The 17,085-nt window shown below is 48.0% G+C and overlaps 1 protein-coding gene across 1 annotated transcript in view; it reads right to left on the bottom strand.

Moving 5' to 3' along the window:
- Window positions 1-1,802: 1,802 nt before the first annotated feature.
- si (sucrase-isomaltase (alpha-glucosidase)) overlaps window positions 1,803-17,085 on the bottom strand; it is a 15,599-nt gene continuing 316 nt past the window's right edge. The window contains exons 2-26 of the mRNA XM_047035969.1: window positions 16,972-17,082; window positions 15,732-15,881; window positions 15,176-15,382; window positions 14,853-15,007; window positions 14,429-14,597; window positions 13,344-13,440; window positions 12,505-12,617; window positions 11,990-12,115; window positions 11,729-11,857; window positions 11,482-11,598; window positions 11,324-11,386; window positions 11,092-11,208; window positions 10,875-10,965; window positions 10,582-10,720; window positions 10,316-10,449; window positions 10,177-10,211; window positions 9,745-9,861; window positions 6,526-6,674; window positions 6,307-6,391; window positions 6,119-6,175; window positions 5,803-5,927; window positions 5,332-5,420; window positions 4,421-4,470; window positions 3,466-3,636; window positions 1,803-2,144 (exon numbers count right to left, since the gene is read on the bottom strand). Of these exons, the coding sequence (XP_046891925.1) occupies window positions 2,049-2,144; window positions 3,466-3,636; window positions 4,421-4,470; window positions 5,332-5,420; window positions 5,803-5,927; window positions 6,119-6,175; window positions 6,307-6,391; window positions 6,526-6,674; window positions 9,745-9,861; window positions 10,177-10,211; window positions 10,316-10,449; window positions 10,582-10,720; window positions 10,875-10,965; window positions 11,092-11,208; window positions 11,324-11,386; window positions 11,482-11,598; window positions 11,729-11,857; window positions 11,990-12,115; window positions 12,505-12,617; window positions 13,344-13,440; window positions 14,429-14,597; window positions 14,853-15,007; window positions 15,176-15,382; window positions 15,732-15,881; window positions 16,972-17,082 (2,892 nt within the window). The 3' untranslated portion in view covers window positions 1,803-2,048. The remainder of the gene's footprint in view (window positions 2,145-3,465; window positions 3,637-4,420; window positions 4,471-5,331; window positions 5,421-5,802; window positions 5,928-6,118; window positions 6,176-6,306; window positions 6,392-6,525; window positions 6,675-9,744; window positions 9,862-10,176; window positions 10,212-10,315; window positions 10,450-10,581; window positions 10,721-10,874; window positions 10,966-11,091; window positions 11,209-11,323; window positions 11,387-11,481; window positions 11,599-11,728; window positions 11,858-11,989; window positions 12,116-12,504; window positions 12,618-13,343; window positions 13,441-14,428; window positions 14,598-14,852; window positions 15,008-15,175; window positions 15,383-15,731; window positions 15,882-16,971; window positions 17,083-17,085) is intronic.

Raw genomic sequence — 17,085 nt, 5'->3', positions numbered from 1 at the left:
ACCATGTGTGTGTGTCTGGGTGTGTGTAGTAGGAGTGGTGAAGAACGGAGTCAATATGTTGTTCTCTCTTCCTCTATTTTTCTCAATCTCCCTCCTCCGTTCTCTCTCTCTCAGGATTGGGCCCTGTGGTTTCACCAGTTCACGTCATTGTCAATTAACAGAATGGAAGATGACAGAGCCTTTGACAGCTTACTGTAATAGCACCGACCACTCACAAACACACACACACACACAAATCTGTGTGTGCTGATATCTCATTCCGTCCTGCTTCTGACAATGCGGTCTCTGACTGAGGCAATGTCACAACTGTTTTTTGCAAGAAGGAAGTCACGTGTGTGTATGTGAAAGTATGAACACACACATAACAAATACAGAATAAACACAATGTCTAGGGTTGTGTACACAGATGCGTGTCAGGGATGATAAGTTCTAGAGAGTGGGCCGAACTTCCACTACAACACTTTGATGTGGTCTGAGTGCTTCTCCCCGCTTTCATGTTGGTCCATTCTTTTGTTGTTTTCTCCTTTTATCTCCAGCTCGTCTGTCGTTCACTCAGAACAACAAAGACAAATTGTTCTTGCTGTTCAGTCAACATACAACATAGTCTGGTGAGATAACACTTCTTTCCATACTGTGGTGCAAATATAGGCCGTACACTTGTATTGTCTCAATAGATTGAATGAGATTTAATAAGCAGTGAGTGAGCTAAGTTCTCATAGCGAAGTTCTTCCCCGCAGTGACCCAGTGGCTGAGTGATGAGTGTGTGGCAAGCGTTACTGCAGAGGCCTGGGTTTGTATTCTGCCTGGGTCATTTCCTGCATGTCCAACGCTCTTTCTCCTTCCCTCACATAATGCTCTTCACCATCTCTGTCCCATAAAAGACGAAATGCAATTCATAAAAATGACAGACCATGTTCTTACTATAGCATTATATAAGCACAAACTGTAATATGAGTTGGTGGAGAGTTGTTGTTTGACATGGAAGGTTTGAATGTACTTTTCTTAGAGTGTTTGACTTGGAAGGTTAGCAACATATAGAGTAAGAGTACTGTGTGTGTTTGTGTGTGTGTGCTTGGCTAAAAGGATAATGATTTGAGATTTCCTGCAGGAAGTGAAGCACAGTCAGATCACCTGTTCAATTAAGACTGTCTGGCTATCCTGTGGCTTGCAGATCCCTCTCTCACAGACAGGCTGTGCAAAATGGATTACTTTGGTCTGGATAAATCACACATTTGCATTTCAGCAAAGACAGGGCTGGGTGACACAGACACACAGACACATACACTCACATACAGATGCACACTGCCGATAAGAGCAGAAATCAATCTGAGGTCCCCATGGCTAAATTGATATCATTATGTTTACTGCAGAATTAATAATTGATTATTGTAACGTTATATGGGGGGGGGTAATGACTCGTGCACAGGTAGATTGCTCGCCGCAGGAGAGAGTCACAATTAATGTCTGATTTCATTCACACATACACGAACACAAAACACACACACATTAAGTTGTGAAGGCATTTAGTTCCTCTTCAGTTGTTTGCTTCTAAGGGACATCTCATTGGACAACTATTTTTCCCTCTCTGTCCCCTCTTCTCTTCTACCCCTCCCATCCTCTCTTTTCTTCCTGTCCTCCTCTCTTCTTCTCCTCTCCCTCTCGTCCTCTCTTTTCTTCCAATCTATTCTTTTCCTCCTCTCCTCCCTTCTTTCATCCCACGTAGTACAGCAGAGTCTATCTTGAGAATTAGTCTCGCTCTCTGTAACCCATGCCTCCAAAGTCACACAGCAACCACACAGTCGTAGAATTTTACTCCCGTTACTTTATTTACATCACACGATCCACAGTGAGAAACAGAAATGCTCTTCAACAGAGCTGGACGAGCATGTCCTCAAAGCCAGCACGGCAGCTTGCCCAGAGACAGAATCGAAATGGAGCTAATAAAAACAGCCTCTTGATTACAAACTTATACCATTCCAGCACATCCTCAGTGCCACGGGCGTGTTTGAAGGCCACTCCCACTCCCAGGCTGATTGGTCGACCGCATTCTACTGAGGCGTTCGCCGTCTGATGCTAGTCTTCCAGGTGATGGTGAACACCTGATCAACGAAAACAGGGTTGGTGCTGGCGTCTGCAATCAGCTCCTGGAGGTCCAGAGAAACACAGGATGAAGGGAGGGCGGGAGATACAGAAGAAGACAAGAGAGAGAGAGAGAGAGAGAGAGAGAGACACAGGCATTTCCATGTGCATACACACACATACATGCGCTCGCACACAATCCCAATGTCCTGAGACTGACAGAGGATGCATGAACAGACAGTGAGCGTGTAAGTCAGTGCGTGTGCGTGGGTGTGTGTGTCTATAGCCGTGCAGTGTAGCCCTGAGAGTAGCAACTGTTAGAACATGTATACCATTCATTCAGTTAGGCCCATTTATTGAAAACAGCAAAAAACATGGGAAACATTAAAAAAAACGGAATGGCATGTTCTCATGATTGCAGTCTACGTGTATGTACGTGTGAATGGCTGCTAACAATACGGACACGCTTAGAGACAGTTGGCACTCCCTCCCCTTGCCTCACGCGTGGTGACTGACATGCAAAACAGCATGCCGATGTGAAGTGGTTCCACACTCACTGTGAATGTCGGCGCAGATGAATGGATGGGTCTGCTCGGAAACACCACTTATTCAAATCCAGACGCACTCTGCCTCGATAAGGTCTCCGTCTGTGCTTTCATTCCCTGAAATGAGTCTACCTCTTCAGCTCCCTCCAAAACACGGCTGTTTGGGGTTTCTATGGGTTACTGGCAGATGCTGGCGTGGCTGACGACATGCACAAGTCACCCAGACAGTCAGATGATGTCATTAGCGTCAGAATAATCAACCTAGTCTGGGATTGACTGACTTTCCTGCTCTTGCTTCCTCCTGCTGTTGATTGGTTTTGTCTTGAGATTGACTGTAAATCAGCTCCTGCACATACCACTGCCGTATATAACAACACCATTGCCTGTTCGTAGTATTGTCTGTACACATCACTGCCTGTGCATATCCCTGATCTCAGCTGAACAAACACTGATCTGGGAGAACGAGAAAGCAGATTCTTCACAGACACACACACACACACCAACCCGCACACACCTCTCACCAGCCCAGTATTTTTCACAATCAGTGGAGATCAAGGAGAGGACCAAAATGAGGGGAGGCCACTTAAGTGGATTGAGATGCACCCTTGTGACCCTCTCTGGCTGGCTCTCCCACCCATAGCTCAAATTCATTAGACCTGCAAGGTGACCGCAGTGTTCAGAGCTATTAGTCACAGCAGGGAGATGAGGTGGGTTAATATTAAGTTAACGTGTTGAATGGTCATGGATTCATTGGAGGTTACGCTTTCTGCTAAAAGGACATATGAAGCAGCCGTTAGTATGTGTTATGTTTGGTGTGCGTGTGTGTGGTGTTCTAACGTACCTGCGTGGTGGTGTTGTGCTTGTGGGTCAGAATTTGTGCCGTGCCCGTCTCGTCCTGCAGTATGACCTCCGTGATGGGCACAGCCCCAGACCCCCACACTTTGACCTGGCCCAGGACCAGCCGGTCAGCGGGGGACAAGCCCTTGTGGACCACCCGACTGGAGAGGGTGTTCTGGTGGAGAGGAGGACCAGGGAGGAGGGAGAGAGGAAGAGAGGAAGAGTAAATGAAAGAGAAAGGGGTTGGAAGAGGACATATTCCATGCCAGGACTGAAACAACATTCATATTGAAAAAACAGACCTCCAACATGTCCTGTAGCCAACAGTCGGCTTTTGCACACACAGACACACACACACACACACGTACACACACACACACACACACACACACAGAAACCAGAGACTCCGTCTCTTACTGGCAGTGAGACGTACGTCTGCCTTATCGCAGTGTGAAATTGCTTTGGAATGGGTCTGATGCTAGGCAGAGGACAGCCACAGATGTTTGTCAAAGAGTGTGTGTGTGGACATGAGCATTTATGTGTGCTTGCGTGATTGTGTGTTTGTAACGTGTTTGTGACGTGTGTGTGTGCATATGTGTGTTTGTGGAGCACTTGCTGCACAGAGCGTGGGCTTGGCCATTCCCATTAGTCCTCGTGGTGACTCAGTTTCTGTCCAACCATGCACAAACACACACACACACATCCTACTTGTCCCGTATGAAGGGTTACACACGGTCCGACCACTCTCGGGGAAAAACAACACAAAAGCTGCTGAGGAAAGCCCTTCATTTGACCCTTCTCTGAAATGCCACTGATCTGATCTGAACTGACAGGTGTAAGCAGTGGGGTGGAACCACAGATTTTGCCCATCCATATGTGTGTCAGTTAGTCAGACTGGTTGTGCGTGACCCTTGACCCCTGGGGCTAAAGCTCTGGAGGTGCACCATGCATGGACTCACCGAAGAGGCCGTGAAGGAGGTGAGCAGGTACTGACCCTTCTCATAGGTGTCTGGAGAGAGGAAGACATGAGATGGATTACTGTGAGATGGAGGGAGGGTGGGCTAAAGAGAGAGGGCGAGATAGTGTGTGAGAGAGATAGTAAGAGATACAGAGAGAGCGTGTCAGAGAGTATGAGAGAGAGATAGGGAGAGAGAGAGGGAGAGACAGAGAGAGTGTGGGAGAGAGATAGTTAAATATACAGATATAGAGAGTGTCAGAGAGTGTGAGAGAGACATGGGGAGACAGAAAGGGAGACAGAGAGAATGTGCGGGAGTGAGAAAAATAGTTGGAGAGAGGGATAGTGGTTGCAGCATTTTAATATTAATAAAACAGGGAACAGAATTAGATGAAGGTTGAGACTGGGGATGAAGCAACAAATAAAGTATAAATGTGAATGACATAGAAAGGTAGAGAAAGAAGTATAAAGAGGAGAGGAGGAGGGAGGGAGAAGGAAAGGGTGAGTGTTATTTAGGGAGAGAGGGCTGAGACTGAAGAGGAGAGAGAAGGGGGAACAGATTGAGACAGATGGGAGAAGAGAGAAAGAGAGAGAGAGAGAGCGAGAGAGCGAGAGAGAGAGAGAGAGAGAGAGAGAGAGAGAGAGAGAGAGAGAGAGAGAGAGAGAGAGAGAGAGAGAGAGAGAGAGAGAGAGAGAGAAGATAAAAGAGTGATTGATGGAGAGCATATTTACAGGCAGAGACGAGGGGCATTACAGTAATAGTTTCTGTCACTCCTCTTCTTTGCCATCCCCCTTCTCTCTCTCTCTCTCTCTCTCTGTCTCTGTCTCTCTCTCTTTCTCTTTCTTATCTCTCTCTTACTTAATGCAAATAACCCTTCTAACAACAGATACAGTCACAAACAGTCCAGTACTCACCAACCCCCTCGCCATCATCCCAGAACAGTGAACCTTGAGCTGTCCCACTGTCGCTCAGGGCAACGATTAGCGCTAAAGGATTCCTCCGACTAGGACAGAGGAGAAAAAGAGAGAAAGGGGGAGGGAGAGGGAGTGAAAGAAAGAGAGAGCGAGAGATGGAGCAAGAGAGAGAGAAAGAGAGAGGGTGGGGAGAAAGATAGAGCGCAAGGGAGGGGGAAAGGATAAATAGAAAGAGAGGGGGGAGAGAAGGTGATTGCAGACTGATGAAGGACAATGGCAAGTGTATATCAGCTGCAGTGCACGATGGGAGTTTATTTATACCTCTGTCTGAGGACAGTTCATATGCACACTGCTTTGGTAAGACTAACCCCAAGTACAGTCTAATGAAGGCCACTCCACAGAGAACTAACACACACACACACACACACACACACAAAAGCACACACAAACACCCCACAAACGAACACACACCTGTAGAATGTGTTGTTCTCTGGTTTCTGCCAGGGGAGAATATAGCCTCCCCTCACATGAAGGTTGATGTGGTTAAGAGGGGTTGGCATGGTTACCATCTGGCCCCTTATCTTCACATCTGTTGCCTGAGAGGAGGAGGAGTAGGAGGAGGAGGAGGAGGAGAGGAGGAGGAGGAGGAGGAGGAGAAGGAGAAGGAGAAGGAGAAGGAGAGAAAAACGTTTCTCCTATTTCACACACTGCTCATTGTTTGAATGAATACAATTCTAACTACAGGGTATGTGCATTATTTTGTATAATGTGTGTGTGTGTGACTCACCGTGTGTAAGTCATACCAACGAGCATCGGGAACGTATCCCTTCACCTCCCTGACCCCCTGTCGATACAGCACACAGCTTCAGGACTAAGTCACTACTTATTATTCTCATACAGTTCAACAGGAGAGGACTCCTGAATGGATTTATTTGTAGGTGCATCTGTGAGTGTGTGTGTGTGAGTGTGTGTTACCAGATCCAGAGCAGGGGTAATGAGTAGAGCTGGACCCCAGAGGAACTGCTTATGGATGTCCCAGGTCTGTCTGTCATTCACAAACCTGGAACAACATCGCAAACACTGTTATACATGAGAGTAATGGATGTGTGTGTGTGGTGTATGTGTGTGTTCCCAGGTGTATACTGTCTCTACATGAGTGTGTGTGCATGTGTGTGTGTGTGTGTGTGTACTCACTCATGCAGCAGTGGTCGAACCACAGTGCTTCCTTGTGTGTGAGCTTCAAACATGAGTGTGTAGAGATAGGGAAGGAGTGTATAGCGGATGTTTAGCACGTCACGAGACGCCTCAGAAAATGCATCATCCCAGGCAACCGGGTCTTGTCTCTGTAAAACACATACATGCATATACACACACACACACAAACACATACCGCAAAGATTATAAGAGACATCCTAACATCGAACCTCTGCTACAGAGAAGGCACATGTTTAAACGTAATACACTCAAGTCCTTCAGTCAGTCGTGTTGTGGCGGTGTGGTTATGGGGACATAACTAATGCGTTGTCTCACTTGTGTTGGAGTGAGAGCATGAGAGAGGGCAGGAAAGACACTGGTGTTCCTCAGCAGAATTGGGACGCACTCTGTTCAGATATAGCTCAGTTCATGGAACATTCTGTAATGAGGACAATAGACTTGCACACGCAGGCATGCACACGTGCGTGCACACACACACACACATAAGCACGAGCAAAGCAGTTTCTCAAATGCAGTTGAGCGCAAAGCAGATGTGACCCACTGGAACCAGTTATACTAGGGCTGTGCGTGTGTGTGTTTGTGAGTGTGTGTGGAGGGGTGTCTGTCTTTCAAGTGCACAAAAGAAAAAAAGCCCAAATGAGGCTGAAGAATAAAAACAAAGGAGGAGCAGGAGAGAGTGGTGGGTTGCTTAAGCTGCACACATCAGGGCGCTGGTATGTTTAATGGGCTCAGGTACAGGAGGAAGACAGCACATATCCATTATCTGGTGAACCATGACTCGTCTGATTTGATCGTTTCATCTCCGGGAGAAAAAAACTGTCCACTATTATAATCATATCGAGACTGGGCAGTCTCTGTCTACCTTGCTCCTCACTTAGCCAAAACACTTCTTTCTCTCTGCAAATGCTGGGTTGCTATGGCAGGTAAGTGTGTGTGTGTATGACTGTGTGTCTGCATGAGTATGTGTGTGTGTGCATGCACAGCATGTGTGTGTATGGATGTACAGTACGTGTGTGTGTTTGAGGGTCAGCTTGTACCCTCGGTGTGGACGTCCTTAGCCCACAGCACTATAATTAACTCGCTTAATTGAAGGTGCAGGGTGGCTACTAATCTGCTCCCAGCTTAGTGTGTGTCCGTGTGGGTGTGTTCTTGTGGGAAAAGGGCAACATAAAGGGGGAAGGGGAGGAGGGAGAGAGAGAACTGTCTGTTCTCTCTCTGTAGAACAACTGTATTGTCTATATGTATCTGTTGCCATATCATGTCTGTATGTATCTGTTGTCATGTTGATTTTAGCACTCTGTATAGCACATTGGTCAACAAAAGTTGTGTTTAGTTGTGCTTTATAAATAAAGATTGATTGATCAATGCTTATCAATGATTTCATTTTGTTTCTGGTTGGCATATTAAGCAGTCAAGACTTTAGCAAGGTCAGCTACACTATGACTTTGGGTAGCTTCATGGGTCATACCTGGAGCTTTGTCTGAAAACTGGATTCAAAAGTGGGACTTCTGGAAACTTCATTGACCTCAAAATTCTTGTTCCCTCTCTGCCTCTGCGTGTGTGTGTGTGTGTGTGTGTGTGTGTGTGTGTGTGTGTGTGTGTGTGTAAAAGAGAGAGAGTGCCAGTCTGTGCAAAGGCAGGACAGAGAAACTGTACTGAGTGTGTAGGGTGAGCGGGCAGAGGGCGTGTCACTGGAGCTATTTTGATTATATAAACATGTGAACCCACACCATCAAAGACACACACACACACGCACACCGACACACGTGCTGAGTCATCAATTGATCAATTGCACAAAAAGACAAACTTGCACATACAAAGTTACATCATGGTGACTTCACATAAAGTCAGACACAAAAACACACCCAGCTGGGTGATGACTCAACCCTAACTCTGCTGTTTGTGCTTCCCAGGAGATATTTCAGTTGGGGGGAAAAGCAGGTGAAGATATGAGACCTGATGAAAGGCTTGTGAGTGTGTGTGTGAGAGAGAGAGACCAGTCCTCTGACCCTGGGACTGTCTGGATGGGTGATCAGCCCGAGCAGTCTCCTGTAACACAGCAGAGGGAACACCCACTCTCCAGATAAACACAAACACATGCACACACATACACACCTTTTGCAAACATGTCTTTCTCAGTTTCTCTCTCTCTCTTTCTGACCCCTGCTTTGTATTCAGTTTTAATACGGTGGGTTGACATCTTCTGTTATCACATCAGTGGTGAAAATACTAACTAGTGACAAAGTGTCTGGAGGTCCTCTACACACACCTATCCCCTGCCTCCCTCTCTCCCCTCCCCCTCTTTCTCCCTCCCCCTCTTTCCCTCCCCCCCTCCTCTCTCCCCTCCCTCCCTCCTCTCTCCCCTCCCTCCCTCCCTCCCTCCCTCCCTCCCTCCCTCCCTCCCTCCCTCCCTCCCTCCCTCCCTCCCTCCCTCCCTCTTTTACTGCATCCTTCCCTGTCATCCACCTTCCACCTGCTCCCTCTCACTCACCCTTCAAACTGTCACTAGTTTACATGGGAACATGCGGGCACCTGTAACTGCCTCTCTTTGTACACACGTCTCACAAATCCCCCCCCCAACCCCCTGCCTATCCCACCTCCTTGTCTCCTGTGGAGTGTACTTTTCGCTCAATTTTCTCCTCGTTTGAACACCCATTTGCGAGCCATTATTAAATGATTGCGGTTGTGTGTATGTGCGGTGTGTGGGAATCAGTGGGCCTTATATCACCTTGAAATTCAATTATATCTCACTTCACACACACATACACACACACCCCGCTACTCTGTGGGTGTCGTATTCCAACTCGCGGGTGCGAGGAAATCAAGCTCCGCCAGATCGATCGCCGGACGCCCGTTATTGGATTCTGTCAGATGTGTTCCAACACTCGCAAAGGTCACCGTCGCAGAGAACGCCACCGCCACACTACTCTGCAGAGCAAGTCCTAGTGAACACAGTGTGTGTGTGTGTGTGTGTGAGAGTGACATATATAAAGAGGAAAAGATAGAAAGAGAAAGACAGGTTGTGTGTGTCTGTCACAGACCCAGAGTCAGAGAGGGAGAGAAACAGACGGAGGGAAACAAAGGAATAGCTGGAGTGTGAGTGTATGGATGCAGGCGGGTGTTTGTGCGGACGTGTGTGTGTGTAGGAGGTGCATGCATGTGCGTGTGTTTGTGTGTACAGTGTGTAGGCTGACTCACAGGGTTGCCCTTGCCGTTGTGGTTGCGGGAGTATGGGTAGAAAGCTCCGAGCTGCATCCAGCGAAGACACATCTCATAATCAGGACGGTTGAAGAAGCCACAAATGTCTGCTCCAGTCTGTGAGAGGAGAGAGACAGAGAGACAAAAAGAGAGACAGAGAGAGAGAGAGAGAGACAAGAAAAGAGGATGATGACATGGAGAGAGGATGGGGAAATAATAGAGGGAGAGGGAGGGATAAAGGGAAAAGGAAGGAGACAGACAGAGGGAGAGAATAGCGAGAAGATTGAGACAGCCAACAACAGAACAGAGTTTACTGTGTTATCTATTGATTTTAAAGCTTGTTAAAGCGTTATACTACTTGACACCATGTCTATACGTGGAGGTGATGACAGGTTCCTGCTCTAAGAAACATGTGGGGTCATAGAAACTTACATAAGGAATGCCAAACAAACTGAACTCCATCATGCCTGCGAAACAGAAAGGAACTTAATACCTGACCACACACAAACACAAGCTTGTTTCTATGGTTTATGAGGACGTCAAACCTAGTGTTTGAAACACACACACACACCTATAATGGATTTGAAGAGCTGATCCCAGCTGGCATTGTTGTCTCCTAGCCAATGACCAGACCATTTTCCTGAGGATGGATACGTTGACCGGGTCACCACAATGCCCCTCTTCCCTGTCACCTTCAGGAGTGCACTGCAAGGCAGAGTCATCTGTGTTACCGTACACATAAACCACTGATACACACACAAACACACATGCAGTGAACTGATGAAGACCACACACATCCATACACAAATGTAGCCATCAACACACACACACACTCACTCATAGGTGGGTTTGGTGTGGGACCATCCATAGAGGTTGTGGACGTCAAAGTGTTTGACTGGAGTGCCATCACTCAGGAACTGTTCACTGTTCATACACAGAGTCTTGTGGTTCAGACCCCTTTCCTTTGACTCCAGAGCTTCACACACACACACACACACACACACACACAAACATTTATATTATATTTATTGTATGTACACTGCACATACAATCTCAGTCTTATTACCAATGCAATGTGCAGTGGATGATTTTCTGCATGATTTGTGTGTGTGTGTGTGTGTGTGTCTTACGTGGCATATAGGGAGGCCGTTCCAAGAGTTGGTCTCCCTTACAGACCTCTCCCACTGTTCCATGGACAAAACTGGCAGGCTCATTCATGTCCTTCAAAAACACACAGACAGACCATCAAGGTTCAGTACCCTGGAGAAGGATAGTGTGTGTGTGTGTGTGGGTGTGTGCATGTGAAGCCGGGAAGGGTTCTTGGTCCTAAATCCCATTGCCACTCACAATCCAGATCCCATCAAACTTCATGGTGTTGTTGTAGAACTCTTCAATCTCCCGCTGCCACCACACTGCAGTCTGATTCCGGAAGAAGTCAGGGAAGGCTGCGAAGGACCTGTAGTTCTGCATAGAGACAAAGAGACTGTTTCCTCACTGCTTATTGGATCCAAATCAGGAAGTATCATCCGGTCCTGCTCAATGATTGAATATCTAGCTTTACTGAGGAACTGCCAGGTACCTGAACTTGGGTTTCCCAATCGAGAGACTCGTCGACAGTGACATTAGGGAAATCAGGCCACACCTGGAGAAAACCACATATTAAGCGACAGAGTCATTGCAGCTTCCTCCCCCTCCTTCTCTTCCTCCTCCTCCCTCTCCCCTGTCCTCCCTCATCACCTTGCCCCAGACGATTTCATTGCCAAGTTCCATGGGCCAACGGATGAAGACGTTGTCGGTGATGCCACGCTCAAAGGCGGGGTAGGAGATGGTCTCGTTTCCTGAGATGGCGGGGTCCTGAATACACACACACACACAAATACACACACTTCTCATCATTGTTTCTCCCACACACACAAACACACCTACACACACACACACACACACACACACACACAGACACAGACACACAAAAAAGTGACCTCACCAGGATGAAGATGAACCTCATGCCCTCTGCCCTCATGCGGTCCACCAGGGCTGGCAGACCCAAGAACTGGCTGTCCAGGACGAAGTCTAGCTGCCGCTCCATGTAGTCGATGTCTGCATACTGCACATCCTGTCAGGGTTCAAGGGTCAGGGGTTACCTAGGGAAAGCTGTGTTGAGGAGTGTGTTTGTTTTGGTTGAGCTGATGTGGGGAATGCTGTTTATTTGTGTGTTGAGGAGCGTGTGTGTTTTGGTAGCGCGTACGTAGGGAATGCCTGCTGCAACCATGTCCCTGTAGAGGTCTGCTATCTCTGTGTCATTGGCGTATCCATAGCGACAGAGCTGGAACCCTAGGGACCAATAGGCAGGGAGCACGGGACGGCCAATGAGCTGAGAGGAGAGAACAAAAACAAGGCAAGAAAGTTTTCTTGGAGAGAAAAAGGGACGGCTGCAAAGTGTGTGAGTGAGTGTGTGTTTGTATATGATAGTGTACCAGTGTGTGTGTATGAGTCTGTGTGTTTGTCTAAGGTTGTGTACCTGTGTGTGTGTGTGTGTGTGTGTGTGTGTGTGTGTTTAGATTGGCTAGATGAGGGGGCAATGAAGCGAGGAACTCCCAGCTGCTATAGTCCATCAACAAGGGCCTAGAGCCAGACAAAACACACACATACACACAAATCACACACACGCAAACACACGCACGTACACACACGTGTACACATGACAAAACACACAGTCATAGGCAGGCACACACACATAAGCATACACACACACTAACTCACCGCAGTGTACTCCTGGACCACGAGTTCTGGGGTGGGTCCCAAGACCATGTAGAAGTCCAAGATGCCCCCAATTGTCCGGTAGGTGAGTGCTGGGGTGGGCTGGAATGTCACGTCTGCAATACCCTACCAGTTTAGACCTTACACCAGGACACATACACTGGACACTACGCTTACCACCCGTAGCGACAGTGTGTGTGTTTGTGAGCGTGTTTATTTGTGTATGTAGATGATATGTAAAGAAGCCAGAGATTTCAAAACGTTTCCAAAGGGGAATTCAAAGCCAAAATAGGGAGGGAGAGAGAGAGAGAGAGAAACTGAGAGAGAAAATTGCCACCAATTGTGCTAACCTCAACATTTCAAGATAAAATGTCGGAAGGAATGACAACCTGCTGTGTATTCTCTCAGAGTCATCTGTCTCTGCAGGTGACATGTGTGATTGTGTGCGTGGGTGTGGGTATGGAGTGCGCATGATTATCAGATGCAGAGGAGTTAAGAAAGGTGCTAAATGCATGTGGCGTAGTCTTCAAGTTATTTAAGACATTCTGTCTCAGGGGAACATATGGTAAAATATGGGATTCACTCATTCATGCATAAATATACTTGCAAAAGTATATGCATGAGAACTGACATGTGTATGTGTGTGTGTGAGAGAGCATGTGTGTGTCAGTACTTGTGCGTGAGTATGTTTGTGTGTGTGTGTGTGAGAGAGAGCATGTGTGAGCTAGTATGTGTGTGTGTGTGTGTGTGTGAGAGAGAGCATGTGTGAGCTAGTATGTGTGTGTGTGTGTGTGTGTGTGAGAATGTGTGTGTGTGTGTGTGTGAGAGAGAGAGATCCTCACCCATGGCGTTGCTGTTGAGAAGCAGAACTCCGTGTGCATGGGCAGAGGGCTCCAGTCCCATGTAGAATGGATGGACTCCATAACAGTTCATCTTATACTGTCATCAAGGTAGAATGGGTAGGGCATGGGAGGGATGGTGGGAAGGAGGGAGCGAGGGACATAACCAAAAAAAGTTTGCAGATGTGTTAAACCATTAAGAAAGGCTAGTATGGTGTGTGTGTTTGTGTGTGTGTGGGTGTGCGTTCCCCTGGGTTTTCTGCAGGGCTGGATAAAGAATGATGGAGAGACACATCCTTACAGTTGAACCTGTGAATGGTACGTCATCATCCATAATCATCCTCTGCCCTGTCACATACCAGTGTTGATGTGTGAAATCATCCCTTTCAGGAGTGGTCTGGTTTGTGTGTGTGTGTATATGTGTGTGTGTGGCACTCGGATAGGGTGCGATAGCGTGTGTCGAGAAGGAAAGGTCATTAGCTTCTCCACTAACAAAGTCTGACAACTAATGACAGAGTGTGGCTACTAACACAATCTAATGCACACACACACACAATGAAATGCAGTGCAGTTAAACACACACACACCGACTCACACACACAGACTCTCTCACAGTGAAATTGTGAGAGTCGGAAGCATGGAGCAAGCACACAGTACAACCCTGTGGAGTTGTCATGACAGCTCAGCAATAAAGCATGATAATGCTGATGGGAGCAGTCCATTGCACACACAGACTGCCTGGACACATCACTGAGATGACTTCATAAAAGCACTCCTCGCCACTGGCCTGCCAACGTACGGTCACATCTGATGTGACATCAGCGATGTCTTCTGTGTTTTTACGTATCCTTCCGATGAGATTAGTTTGATAGCTCTGTTCTTCAAAATGCTGGACTGCAAATGGGGTGGGCGTGTGGTTTGTGTGGGTGTGTTTGTGTGTCTGCGTGAATGAATACGAGAGAAACACAATGCATGTGTGTCTGTGTACATTTCTGTTTACGTTCAGGTGTACACGTGTTTATGTGCACATGTTTGCATATGTATTTGTGCATTGTGAACGTGAATAGTGCGTGTGCTCGTGTATGTACCCCAGGGGGCTGATCCTTGGCGAACATTCCCCAGGTGTTGTAGTCAAGGTCGTGTCTGTAGGTGGTGTGCTCCGTCTCCCCAAAGCCGTAGACGTACTCAGACGGCAGGCGAGTGGAGATCTGGATGAACATGTCTGAAAAGGTGAAGCCTGGCACTGCTGAGTCCCAACTGAGGAGGAGGGGGATGGAGAGAGAGAGAGAGAGAGAGAGAGAGAGAGAGAGAGAGAGAGAGAGAGAGAGAGAGCGAGAGAGAGCGAGAGAGAGAGAGCGAGAGAGTAAAGAGGGGGAGAGATGGTGCGTGAAAGAACGAGAAGAGAGACAGAGAGTTTGTAAGTTTGCCAAATTAAAGGCTTGCTCCTGGCTAGGCTCTAGTCAATGCACTGTGGCTGTTTGATGATGTCATCAGTGTGCGACGGCCCCTCACATTTTGGTGCCTGTGCTCTTCCTGTAGACCCGTATGCCAAAGGGGTTAGCGTTAAGCTCCACCTTGTAGAGTCTGTTGGCCTCGTCCGTTTCCGGTGTGGGGGGCACGGAGAGGGGCACAGGAACCTCAAACCGTTTGTTAGCAGGGTCGTAGATCTGTAGGGGGGGAGGGGGATTTTTCGAATCCTCTCATGCACATGCAGATACAATCCTCATTGATTTTGGCTTTCATTCCTAATTCAATGCCGAACCCTTGACCCTCTCTCTCTCCTTCTTTCTCTCTTTCTTTCTCTCTCTTTCTCTCTATCTCTCTCTCTTTCTTACCTTGAACTTGAGCAGGTAGGAACTGAGATAACGTATCTCCACGCGGAGCGTGTTGATGTCGGGGGAGTCCGGCCGGCCGCTGCTACGGTATTTGGGGTTGCGGGTGAGGTCAAAGGTCAGTCCCTCCTCATTCTCGGTGACCGTGGAGGTGGTGTAGCCGTAGTCTTCCGGGTAGTAACACCATGGAACGCGGTCTATGTGGGAAGGCTGGGGGGGGAGAGACAGAGAGGGAAAGAGAAAGGGAGATTGACAGTGAAAGAGAGGAAGTGAGAGGAAGGGAGAGAGGAGGAGAGATAGAAAGAGAGAGTACATTTACATGGTAACAGGCCTGCGCTTGTCTGGCTGCAAGTAAGACAATGTGTGTGAAAGAGACACCGCGCAGGGGTCAAACCACAGAGTTATGACGTGTGCGAGCGTGCGTTTGTGTGTACGTTTGGCCACGTCTGTTTGTGGCCATGCGTGTATCTGTGTCTATGAGTGGCCAAGCTTTTCCATTGTCTCCACGTGTCTGCGTGGGTGTTCGGGCCCCGTGTGTGGGTGCTCCTCTCTCACCCACCTCCCAGATGCATCCCCTGGACAGACACTTGGCCTCGTCGCTGCCCTCTTCGGGGTGACAGTCGAAGCGTTGGTGGTCAGCCTGGACCCGGTCCCAGTTGACTCTGTACGTCTCACCCAGCTGCAGAGCGAGGCCCCGCAGGGACAGCACCTGGAGGGGGGGTGGTGACACAAAGATAGAGAGTTGCATGTGCGTGTGTCACTTTTGTGTGTGACCATCAAAGTCACCATTCCTCATATTGCAGTTGGAGTGTGGAACGTCCCATTAACCTTCACACCGCAATTGAGTCTGGTATAACGGCAAGAGTCATTGTGTGCATGTGTGTGTGTCATAACAGGGAGACCTTGAGAACATATACATTCTGATTAAATATGCACAAACATGTTCAAATGGATACAAGAATGCACATACACACACACACACACACACACACACACACACAGACACTGGCTCTCTCCATGAGAGCATCTTCATACATCATATACCTTGGGTCACATTCTAGCCTTGGTGCGTCACTGTATGAGACATGACACAAACACACGCACACACATACATGCACACGTACAAACATGCACACATACACACACCCACACACACACACACGGTAACATTCATAGTCAGGCATAAATCGCTATCCACGGTAACGTGAAAAAAGAAATTCTGTCATATTTCACACTTCCAGACTAACCTTGAGAAGTAACCGTCTCTTCCTCTACCTTATTGAAACAAATGGCATCAATCTGTGCTCTCAGCCAGCCATTAGACTATGAGCCAGTCAGGGCTTGTCTCCCAGCCTACCTCTGCTGCTGTTGCAGAGCAAGAGAGGGGGATGGGGGGAGGGAGTGGAAGGAGGGATGGAGGGAGTGATAGAAGGAGGGATGGAGGGAGTGATAGAAGGAGGGATGGAGGGAGTGATAGAAAGGGGGGTGGAGGGAGGGAGAGATAGATAGATAGTAGGGGGGATGGAGGGAGTGGTAGAATGGGGGGGATGGAGGGAATGATGGAAGGAGGAGGGAGAGATAGATGGTGGGATGGAGGGAGTGATTCAAGGAGGGATGGAGGGAGGAAGTTACGGAAGGGGGGATGGAGGCAGTAATGGAAAGGGAGGTTGGAGGAGGGATAGGGGCCTTTCCATTCCTATTGTCTGTGGCAGCCTGTCTTGGGTGAAATGTGCTCATACTCAAAGTTTGAACATGTCATTGTGTGCTGAGTTTGAGATGAGCATGTGTGCTTGTGTTACCTTCTTGGCTGTGTCGTACTGGAAGTTTACAGCAGGCAGTTGGGTGCTGTTGTTGTTGTGGACTACAGAAACAGAAAGGGGCGGGGCTGATACACCCAGAACAGTGATGTTCTC

The sequence above is a fragment of the Hypomesus transpacificus genome, chromosome 15 (genome assembly GCF_021917145.1).
Source record: "Hypomesus transpacificus isolate Combined female chromosome 15, fHypTra1, whole genome shotgun sequence".
Lineage (NCBI taxonomy): Eukaryota > Metazoa > Chordata > Actinopteri > Osmeriformes > Osmeridae > Hypomesus > Hypomesus transpacificus.
Note: the sequence above shows the minus strand (reverse complement) of the source record. Positions and strands in the feature narration are given on the sequence as shown.